This window comes from Protomyctophum parallelum (genome assembly GCF_964188405.1).
Source record: "Protomyctophum parallelum genome assembly, chromosome: 20".
Taxonomy (NCBI): Eukaryota; Metazoa; Chordata; class Actinopteri; order Myctophiformes; family Myctophidae; genus Protomyctophum; species Protomyctophum parallelum.
Window position 1 is genome coordinate 34,395,049 of NC_139718.1, and position 12,244 is coordinate 34,407,292.

The following is a 12,244-nucleotide window of genomic DNA, read 5'->3' on the forward strand; positions in this document are numbered from 1 at the left end:
TACGGCTACCGAGGGGCAAGCAGGGGGATATTTTTAAGAGAGCATGTGGGGAGGTGGAAGCAGGAGTGCCGACTAGGATAATTTACCATGGTCATCGCCACAAACCCTTTCATGATGACCTGAGAGGAACCTCGTGTGGTCCTACCTAGATGACCGCCTCGCATGCCAAGACACTTCTCACGCCAACATTAAGACGTTCATGTGACTGCGCGCGCGCCGATCGACTAAAAAGGGCAGACCGCTCCAATGCAACTAGCCGCGACTGCCATTATTAGGGGATAATGGTTGCATGTTGTTGCAAGTAGTCGCATGCTGCGGTTTCGTTGCAAGGAGTCCCGACTAGTTGCATCGGCGTGGACGCGGCCTTTAGGAAGAGGCATCGGGGTGGCTTACATGCGAATGATGTTCTTGACGCTGAAGTTGTCCAGGGGGGCCACGTCGGGGTCCTCGCCCTTGTCGTCCTGTAGGACAATCTGCTGGAGGATCCGGTCCAGCAGCTGCCAGTGCTGCAGGCTGCCCCCGCCGCGCTTATCTGGGCCACAGGGATAAGGAGAGAAACACCTTGAGTGAAGACATCCTGCATGGATTAAAGTTCTCAGTCGCCACGGCCGATTTCGGTCATTTGGATTCCACAGAGGCATGTGAAAGCATGTTGTGCAGCGAAAGTACTTTCGGTTAATTAACGATTAGAGCATTTAAAGTGGAAAGACTAGCAATATGTTCCGAAGCATCTTCCATAAAACCCAAACTCAAATAAAAGCAAATGTTAAAGCCGACGCTGTGATTTCTTCACTTGGTTGGCAGTATGTAGAACAGCAGAAACCGTATTACTAGAGCGTCATAACTGTACATACTGGGTAGGAAACGGTGCTAGTGTGGGGGGGCTCCTGAGTCCTAACCCACCGTTTCACAAATCGCACATTAGGACACAATTCTTCCATCGTGAGATTTTATTTCGCTTTAACGCATGCATCTTGCATGATACAGCACTGTATATGTCTGCGGAAAACACACTGAGCAAATGTGTGCCCACGCGGCTGAAGGCAGCCTGTAATAAATGCTCAACTGCCGACAGACTAATAAAACTCCAGGCACTCGTGATTGAGCCCAATCATAAAGCCATGGATCTTATTGCTGTTAAGTCGCAGTTACTGTATTACCGTCAAGCCGCATATATTCTTCACGTGCAGGTTATTACGTCTCTTTGATGTAGTATATTGTGTTACATCATAAATAAGATCTGTACATTTATACGATACACAGAAACTGCAGAGGCAAGACTTTGACATCCGACCAGTCGGGTATTAAATGCTCGTCGGCCTTTAGAGGCCATCGTGTAGCCATTCATCTGTGGCCTTTTGAGGGAATGCAGAGTCTACCAAACATTCGGTAGACTCTGCATTCCCTGTGGTAACTGAGCTACTCACAGGGCATCTGTAGGCAGTGCTGGAGGATGGAGAGGAGGTATGGATAGGCGTCCGTGTGGTTCAGCTTCTTCTTGACCAGCTCAAACATGGCACCAGCACTCTTGGTGTCCACGTGGGACTGTTGAAAGATAGCCCTCGTTACTTTTTGACACTTTTGTAAATGAATGCCCTATACGTGATCATACCGTGTCGCACAAAAGTATCAAAAGCAGATTTACAATCTTGTAATGTTGAGCTTGTCAATCTGCTATAGTATATTCATTTAATTAGTAGCCACTGATGACATCACTGATGACAACAAAACAAATATTCGTCTACGACTCTACGACGGAAACGGTGGGTGGAGTGACCCCACTTACCGTATCGAAACGCTTGGCCAGTTCGGAGTCATCTTCATTCCGCACCATCTCAAAGAAGTCCAAATGTCTACAGAGAGAAGTGATTTTGTGGTCAGATCGGGTTTGAGAACCAGTGTTGGACAGTATACAGTTGAACTGGCATGGGGCGGCGGTGGTCTGGGCACCAGTCGCCACCACTCACCTGTCCAGGGTGGCGTTCTCGTGCTCCCTCAGCTTATCGATCACCGGCTGGATGCCCAACATCAGGAACTCATACCTTAGATGGAGCCGGAACTCCAGATTGTCCTTGGAAACGACATGATGGACAATAGAGAGATTGAAGTCCAATCGCACTATGACTGCATTTTCACCCGTAGCTTATGCGCAGCACACATTAATCAGCAATACTTTCACAGTATATCACTACAGTGTGTGTTCACTAAATTACATGGGAAAAGGTCGTTTTAGGGTTGCGTCGTAGAGGTAACTTCAGATATTTCTTCACAATGTTCTAGCGTTTAATTTATGCTACTGTACGCCGTATGACTGTGATGCGTTGAAAATAGTCGACCTACAAGCTCACAATGGGTCGCATCCATGAAGCAATGTGAACTTGTAGTTCAGCAATTTTCGCCACCGTCGAAAGAAATGATTCAGTCTCGGAAACCGTTTGTCTGTACTGGGCTTTAAAGGCCCTGTGGCGTTTTGGGCCTCACCTCCCCAGCACCAGCATTGAGCACGGCATTGATGAAGGACATGATGGCAGTCTTCAGGTTGACTTCATCTCTGTAGCGGCCTGTACTCCTGTCCAGCTCATTCAGTAGCGTCTAGGTAGGAAGAAGAGACAGACAGTTGGCAACTTTGACTGTTTGGATGCAACAGTTATCCGTAAAGGGGTAGTTTGCATGGACTAGGAATATGCTACTGAACAATAAAAGCGGTAAGCGTTGATTTAAAACCGTGAAGTCTTTGTCAATGTCCTAACACGGCAATGTTAAAATAATTGTGTGCTACACACATCGTTAATTAAGCCAATGTCTCTCACGCCTCTCGCCGCGCCGTCTCCCACTAACCTTAGCCACATTTTCGCGCCTTGAGCATAACACAAACCAATGTTAAAAGGCCCATAAGTTCTGAATCACTCAGTGCCTGTGTTGTTAGCTTAGCTTGAAGTGGCATGATTTACAGCACACCCTTGGGGACTTGTGAGACTTAGCTTGTTGACACAGTCCTGGCTAGCTGTTTAAGCCCCCCCCCCCCACACACACATATTCACACACTCCACCCTGCGTGCTCCATAACTCTGCACGTCCCCATGTACCTTTAATATCGCCCATCTGTTGACTTAACCTCATCTCTGTGAGTTTAAGTATGAGCATTTCAGCGAGGCCTCTCCTATGCTTATCAAAATGGGCCCAGAGCGTGATTTATCCTTTCTTTGCTCTGGAGCGTCACCCTCAAATACCATGTGTGCCCTTTCCCCTGACCTCTGTGTGCCTGCTGTTCTCAGCAGTGACACCCTGTAACGGAAGGTCCTCGGTTCCCATAAAAAATACTAACAGCTCTATTAGGAGGAACGAAGTGTGGCTCAGAGTGTAAAGATGGACGATCCATCATGAGAGATAAGTTACACTGTCATTTTACTGTGATTGCGTAGTGGCAAAATATTAGATTCATAATATATTACAAACTCTGTACAGAGGGGGTCAGAGATACTTTTTTTTGTTTTAAACCCCTTAAATTCATCCCTAGTATTCTGTGGGGGGAGGGGGACATTGGCCAAAAATAGCAGATCCACAAGCTCACAACGGGTCTTCGACGCGTTTTCGGCAAAGAGGTTTGGTGTACAGGGAAAAAAGGGCAGACCAAATATCAAGACAAAGGTCAAGTACACAAATAATTGAGGGTTTAAGTCGTTGAATGTCTGAAAATACACATTTAACATGAATCCAAATATGCAGTGGGGGTCCTTGGCCTGAAGACCCCTGCTCTGAGTCTACACCAGTGGTTCCCAAAGGGGGGTCCAGGGACCCCTAGGGGACCGTGATGGAGTTCCAGGGGGTCCACAGCTAAATGATAGTCAGAAACCACATGGACCCTTAAGGGTCTGTAACTCAGAGAGTGTACAAATGGAACCTAACGGGTCCATTTGGTTCCATTTGTACACTCTCAGAGTTAAATTAACATTGATTTTACAATATAAATTGAGGTCCCAGAGATAGAAATGTCATTATAGGTTGTTCCATAGCCTAATGCATGTCAAACTGGGGATCCTTGAAATTTAACAGGTTGAGAATCACCGCTAGAGCCGTAAAAATCTTCTCTTATGGGGGTCTCTGGCATATCTTTTCAAATGGGGGTCCGCGGGCTAATTAGTGTCAATTTGGAGGTCCTTGGCACGAAAGAAGTTTGGAAACCACTGCTCTACACAGTAAAAACCCTAGCGCGGAGTTTACCGATAACAGCAAAGGGAACGCCCCCCGAGAACCCCCCTGCTCTGAACTCCAGCTTCTCTCACCTGGAAACGAGTCCTTTCGGCGGCGTACTTCTGGTAGTGCGCCATGGCCTGCAGCACCTTCTTGTGGCCGTCGGGCACCAGGCACACCGCTCCCAGGATCTCCAGCACGGCCACCTTGGTCTTGATGTTCTCCGTGCGCAGGCTCTGGGAGATGGTGTTGATGCTCTGCGGGTGGGCCAGCACGTGGGCGCGCCCCGCCGAGTTGTTCATCAGGGCCTTGATGCAGCCGATGACCGACGTGTGCACGCGGCTCTCCGACGTCTCGTAGTCCATGCTGCGCAGGAAGTTGAGCAGGCAGGTGAGGCCGTCCAGCTCGATGAAGCGCGTCACAAACCTATCAGGGAAGGTATCAAAGAAAATACGTATACACATGAATACTTATTTTTGCCGTGTGTTTTTTACAATAGATGACGCTCTTCTCCTTTCTTCCCCTCTCCATTTTGGCTCAGACTAACTATTGAACGGATAGACAATTATTATTTTATAATTTTTTGCTGAAACACAGGGAAAGGCTCTGTGTTTATCAACGGCCGGGGGGACTATTTATTTATTTATCTGGCAGTGAATGAGTTCGCCAACTGCCGCCATGCCGACCACTGCAGTCATTGAGACCGGATGTTTAGGCCACATGAACAAAACATTGTTAAAAATGAGAATGAGAATGTAGTAAAAACAATAAAAGCAAGTTCCAGGCAGCACAATTAATTCAACCCATGATTCCATCAAACTGATCAGCGATGTGTTCTTGGTGGACCCTAGCATTGCATGTCTTTATGGTCAAATACCATGCAGATTCGGCTCAAACAAGGGATTCAATTCATTCAAAACCGCTCTCAAAGAGCAACTACGGACGTCTGCAATTCAAAACTGGCCCCCGTAAATAAAGTCTAAGTCCCCCCCACCCTTTTCCCCCCACATTTAATGTGTTTTTCCCTTTTTTATATGATGATTTGTGTGTATTTGTACGTCTCTAAATGTTCTGATGAATTGAAAATGGTGGACCCTGTTGTAAACAAGTGTCAGTGCTTTATCATGGTTCGTCCACAAAGTAACAGTTTTTGTATTGACTTGTGCTTTCGAAATGTACGCATTCTTCAATCAATCACAATCAATCAATCAAGCAACAATGCATCAAGCAGCCATGATGTGCCGTCTTTGTCACTTTCTTGATGGCAAACTTAGTGTATTCAGCTAATTACCATGGCAAGTAATTAAGCCCTCCAGCAGAGAACAGAGCTGATTGAAAGGCGGTCAAAGGACACAGTTGGGTATTGACACCCGGGTTGGCACAACCTATGACTAGGAAAATGAGCCTCCCACGAATGAAGATTCTTGATAGGGCTCATGAATTATTTCAAACAATGTTGAGCTTGTAAGACAGAAACAGAGGAGGAGGAAAGAAAGAGAGAGAGAGAGAGAGAGAGAGAGAGAGAGGGAGGGAGGGAGGGAGGGAAGTGCAAAGACAGAGGAAGAAAAAAGACAAAGACAAAAATAAGTGAGATTTACTGCTGTTTGCCTTTAACAGATTTTGAACATTGTTGTTGACACAGCCAGAAGAGCACGGTCCAAGTTCCATCCCCTTCAGCCGCACTTACTTGGCTCCCTTCGAGAGGCGTTGAAAAACAAACAAACAGCTTGCCTTGAAAAATATGTATAGAGTACGTAATATCCTATACATCTCCATCCAGGGCTTCTTCCCTTTGCTTGTACACCATCGGTCACAGATATTCAGAATACAGTCATGGAGGTATATGCACGTACGGTGGGACACACACACACAAACTGGCATGAACCCTGAGTCTCCCAAAGAACGAACCCACGCACGCACACACGGCGGTCAGCCTTCTTTGGCAGATCACATGCGCGCGTGCAGAGAAATATTGGGTTTAAACCACTTTCAAACCTGGCACCCCAGCCTATTGTGGGGCCTGTAGGCATTAGGTGAAGATTTTCCAAAAAAAATGCTACAACGGTTTACAAAGATTTTCAAGAATCTGTGAATAGGTTCACGTGGTCAACCTCAGACACTATTCCATTGTTTGCCGCACTAATGAATGAGGTCTCCAACTCATCATTAACCACTTAAACCCCATAATGGTTGACCGGAGTCCCTCAGGGCTCTATACTATTGTGTATTTTCAGTTTTCTGTCATTGTGGGGAAGGGTTTCACTGAACAAAGCAGATCTGAACAAAGCAGATCTGCAATGTTCTGTGAAACACTTCCCCACAATGAGGATGCTGCTTCAGAATCCAACCAGCAAAAGAAAGAATACATCTGCACACCATTTTGAAAGATCCCTAAAAAATATATTTGACCATATTTGACGTTTCTTTTGAAACGGTGTGCAGACGTATTCTTTCTGTTGCAGTTTGTTCTTTTTGTTCGAGCACCCGTTGAATTGGCCTGGGATGTGCGTGCACCTCCTGACCACCCCCTGAGATGTGACTCGACTCCGCAAGTCACACCGCATCCAAGTGTTATACAGACAATCGTTTGGCTTGAGGAGAAGAACCGTTATCGATCGGATAATCAATCGGCCGTTCATTCTTTCCACAGACTCGTAACCCGCCGCAGAGAGAGAGAGACGCTTCATTTTGGAAGAGGAATTAAAAAAAAGCGGAGCCGAGTTAATGATTAATGCATGCAGAACGCGGGGAGATGGGCCAGTTGATCTTGGAATATGGCTTCAAAACAGGCGGACCAGATTCAAGGCTTCGTTTTGCTGCCATGGATGTCATGCTCCGTTGGTTTGCTGACAGCTCGGTTGAAACACACGTTCACCGTGCAGAACACACACACACACACACACACAGCCCTGTGTCCACACATACTTGTCTTGCACGAGCACACATTATGGGGTTTTGACGCATGTATATGCAAATAATATACATATTGGCAGAGCATAGCTGCTCAAAGGATAATCCCCACAATATTGTAAACCAAAACCATCCAACATGTAAGCTGCCATCCAACTCTACTCCTGTTCCACTATTTCACTCCCCATATACCTTTGTCATCCCTTATTCTTTCCTCCGGTGGGTGCGTGAGTTGGACCCTCTCTGCTACCAGAGCTTGTAGATCTGCTACTTCTGCTATATACTTTTGGACATGATGAGGTTTCCACCCGACAAAGACGATATGCTGGAAATGACTCAAGTCACTGCTTGAAGCCCTTAAGAGCCAAACCCGTTTAAAGACGCAATCCTGAACTTTTTGATGAACAAAACAGATAATTTTATCCAAGAGTATGTTAATACAATATAACTAGTACATCTGCAGTGGTTGGAGCCGGTCATTAGACCCTGGTGTCAGGCAGGATGCCTACTGGTTGACAAGTACTACTGCCCGAAACTCATGGTAAATGGTGCATTTATATAGCGCCTTTATCCAAGGCGCTTTACATAGATTGTGCATTACATTCACCCATTCACACACACACATTCATACACCGATTGTGCCATGCAAGGTACCAACCAGCACATCGGGAGCAATTTGGGGTTCAGTGTCTTGCCCAAGGCCACTTCGACATGTAGACAGGAGGAGCCGGGATTCGAACCGCCGACCCATGGATCATTGGACGACCTGCTCTACCTCTTGAGCCAGCCACAGTCGCCCTCATAGTCTCTCTCCCTCTCGCTCATTTCCACTAACATTCACACTCGGCCGAGTGGCGTGCAGCCATTTTGTTTTTGGAACGGCCGCCGCATACTTTTAAAACCCCCACGGGGGCTGCGTTCAAGACGGCCGAGAGCTTCAGACGACTGCAGACTGCTGCATACGGTATGAGTGCAGGCGGTGCTGAACAATGCTGAGGGCCTAGCCAACCTCCCCTTAAAAAGGGGAAGGGGGGGGGGGGAGAAAAGAAAGATGTGAATGCACACACACACACACACACACACACACATGCACACGACAGAGAATGGGATGAGACTAAACAATAACGACAGAGAAGTGAAAATGACACTGCAGCGTGTGATGTTGATTCCGGGCCAAGGGCCATCAAAGGAAACTGGAAACAACTGGAGGAGGTATGCGGATGAGTTCAAACCAGTGTGGATTTTGACAGCAAATGTTGATTTTAGTTTTAGTCATAGTCTTTTGAATAGTTTACATTTGCATTCACATTCTAGTCACCTGGAATATTTTTTGTGTTGGTCTAGTTTTAGTCGATTCAATCTACAGTTGATTTAGTCGACTAAAATGTATTTTGGCGGGCCTTGATGCCGTCATAATGGCTGATTTTACACTGGCAGAAAATAGCAGATCTACAAGCTCACAACGCATCGCAATATTTTGTGTAAAATGACTTGTGTCTTTTACTGATACTGGATCCCTTGTCCACTAGTCCCATTTTTGCGATGAATTGTGAGCTTGTAGATCTGCTATAAAATTACCGAAATGTATATAGGGTTGAAGTGGTTACTGTATGTTTTCTAATCAATATAAAAATCTTCAAAGAAACTAGCAACAAAAGATTTCAAATAAATGTAGTGGAGTAAAAGTACAACATTTGCCTCTGAGATGTAGTGGAGTAGAAGTAAAGGTATAGGGAAATACTCTAAGTAAAGTACTTAAATACCTCACAATTATTGTATTTAAGTGCAGTACTCAAGTAAATGTACTTAGTTACTTTACACCAATGCTTCCAGCTGCCATTGGCAGTCTTAGGACAGGTCAAAATGTGCGCTGCGGAAAGGATCTGCCTGTTCCAATCGGGCCGGTCTCTCTCAGGGTTGACTTACACGTTTGACCCATTCAAACATGGCAAGCTTTTCTTCAACTCCGGATGACCTTGGGCCGCACCTCAACGCTTAACCACACAAGTGGATGTGGGCATAATGTGCACACACACACACGTATTACCATACTTGTGAGGACATCAACATTTTAGGTTGGTGATTTTAATCTGATACAATATAAAAAATAATTGCGAGCTTGTAGATCAGATATCTTTTAGTATAATAAATCAGCCATAATTCAAACCCCAAAGGCTAAATCTAACCTCTACAAAATACAAATATACTGTATACAGTATATACCATGAAACAACCCATTTCTCTTGTGAGGAACAGGACAAGTGTCCTCACAATGTGGGGAAATTTGGCCCTCACAAGGTTGGGGGGGGGCAGCCTAAACACTAAAACCCCAGTGTCCTCATACACCCCAGTATTGTGGAGAACGCTTTCTGCGATGCGTTGCAAACTTGTCCATCGGCTATTTTCAGCGAAAGCTTTCCCAGAAAATACACTAACACAGAGCCCAGAGGGACTTAAGGGTTTAAGTGGTTAATGCCGTTTAAAACGGAGGTGTCGGCGGTGCTTGGATGAGTCATGCGATACGGCCACAGTACAGCTCTCACTCCAATAAATCCTCCGTGATGTGAGAGGCCATGCTGTAATTCTGCAGCTTATGAACAACGGCATGTACAAAAGGCTCCGCGCGCGCGCGCACGCACACACACACCACAATCTCACCCGTGGCCACGTTGCACATGATGTACCCCATCTGTAGTGTATAAAATATATCATTCCACAAAGCCAATGGCTCTCATAGTGTCAGTTTATCCCATTCTGACCTGAGATCAGATTCATAACGAGGTTTCCGCTGGACACACACTGGTCTGATCAACCCATTCTGACCTGAGATCAGATTCTAAAAATGTCAGTCGCTCTTCGATTTAAAAAAAAATAGCAGACCTACAAGCTCGTATCGCGCGCACGTGTGTGTGTGTGTGTGTGTGTGTGTGTGTGTGTGTGTGTGTGCATGCATGGACCGTGGCCCCTGGTGTGTCCATAATGGCTCCTGCGCCTTGTATGGAACAGCCATACCGTGTTAAACTTGTTAAATTACACAAAAGTTGTCTTTTGATTAAATCTTTCACTGGTATTTTCACAATAACCATTCCATGTGTATCACAACTTCTCTAAAAGCTACTAAACACTATTTTTATTACCCTAGGCCGTTCACATTCACCCCCAAGTTGCTGTCGCATTACAAAATCCTTGGGTGCTATAGTAGGACCTGCTTTGAGACGGAGAGGCATCATCGAAAAGAATACCAACAACATAAACGCTACACAGTATAACTTTACATCAACTCATATATCAAGACTTTATACTCACTATAATACATAATACATACACAATACATTTTCCATTTCCCTCATACCGCTCTGCCCAATTGTCTTCACTTTTCATTAAACAGTTATTTATTTATTTATTTGTCTTTCTGTAACATATGGTCCAAAGAGGGAGGGGGGGTGTGTGTGTGTGTGTGTGTGTGTGTGTGTGTGCGCATGTAATTACATGGGAAGCTCAAAGTGTTTTGGAGGGGGCGGGCAGGGGAGTCTTTCTATCTCTCCCTCTCTCTCTCTCTCAGCATCCCTTTATTGCCGCTCCAACACAAACCTCCTTCGACGACAAGGCCGATCTCTCCTCGAGCCCCGCTTAGCGCCCCTCCTCTCGCTCACTTTCCTTCCATTTTTTCCCCTGGAATGCTAAATACCACAGTGCTGCCGGGGGGAGAAATATCAGCACCGCGAGGGAACTGAAAAACACCCGTTGTCCCAATACAGCGCTCTTTAAAGGTGCGATATTCAACTCCCGCACTAATGTATTCGGTGATATGTGAAAACAGATCTAAAGTTCACTCTCTGTCGAAGCGGAAACCTTTGAAACATCCGGCGGCACACTGTTTTGAAGGATAATATTTGCATATGGCGGAGGGGAAAACTTGGACCTTCCAAAGGGCTGCTATTGACACAAGGCTCCTCTTCTGAGGAGCGGGAGAGGGTGACTCAACTCGAGTCAATATTCTTGCTGGAAGCGCTGCGGCGCGGGAGCCGCGTCCAAAGAGCCGTCCCAGGAAGGCCAATTGTGACGCTCTACTGACACGGACCCACGCGAGACTCCAGTGGGTTCTGGGCCAGCGTGGACCCTGCGACCTCCGATGATGATGCACTATATAGAGCGTCGCAGTCCCGCCCCCTCGAGAGACCCGGAAAAAAAATCGCCGTTCATTTTCCTCATAGGCATTTCTTAAAGTATTTATTTAAAGACGGTTACGCCGCGGACAAAGCCAACTCGGATCGTGACAAATCATGACAATGAACACAATATTTTGTTGACCCATTTAGGCCCGAGATCAGATTCTAAAAATGTCTTCTACATCCTGGCAGTTTTCTGAAAAAGCTATGTTTCGATGTCAGTCGTTCTTCGATTTTTCAAAAATAGCAGACCTACAAGCTCATAGCGCGCCAGTTCTTCGATTTTTCAAAAATAGCAGACCTACAAGCTCATAGCGCACCACCGAGTGGCGCGCTATGAGCTTGTAGATCTGCTATTTTTCAATAGCTAAATTATAACGTTTATAATGTTAAAATGTTTAAAACACCAAAAGGGGTTCTCGCCCAAAATGGGTTAAACCTGTATTATACTTTGTTGTGAAATGGTGGGGTGCAAACATAGTGGAAATCTACAAGCGCACAACAAATTTGAGGCAATATATTATCATGATATTGATTTTTGAAGTAAAAAAAGCAACATATAATTGCAGATACTCGTGCCGCAAATAAGTCAAATATCATCCAAACCGATATATCAGTCTGGTACACAGTACACAGCGTGTGTACTGTTCCTAACAGCTAAAAAGACTCAATGATGTATTCCGTAATCAATATGTTACTATTTGGAAGCTAAAATGAACCGCTTGCCCTTTTCCTTGGCCCACAATGCTGTAGTAGGAGTTCTGTTTGTGTATGGGGCCTCCAAGGCTCATTAGAAACGTGAGGCACTTCACAGTGCCAACATGAAACTTCAAGACCCATTTGACCACAGGTAAACAAAGTAACAACTGCTGACAGGGAATGAAAGTGAAATAAGCTGTAAAAATCACTTAGCATGGAAGTTCAGCCAATAAAACTAAAACAAAAAACAATATATATATATTATTTTTTTGAGC

The 12,244-nt window shown here is 45.5% G+C and overlaps 1 protein-coding gene across 1 annotated transcript in view; it reads right to left on the bottom strand.

Annotated features, from left to right (window-relative positions):
• Positions 1 to 12,244, bottom strand: part of daam2 (dishevelled associated activator of morphogenesis 2) — a 139,691-nt gene that overhangs the window by 32,012 nt on the left and 95,435 nt on the right. Inside the window, 6 exon segments of the mRNA XM_083792351.1 lie at positions 394 to 532; positions 1,428 to 1,545; positions 1,787 to 1,853; positions 1,968 to 2,071; positions 2,482 to 2,592; positions 4,284 to 4,617. Of these exon segments, the coding sequence (XP_083648477.1) occupies positions 394 to 532; positions 1,428 to 1,545; positions 1,787 to 1,853; positions 1,968 to 2,071; positions 2,482 to 2,592; positions 4,284 to 4,617 (873 nt within the window).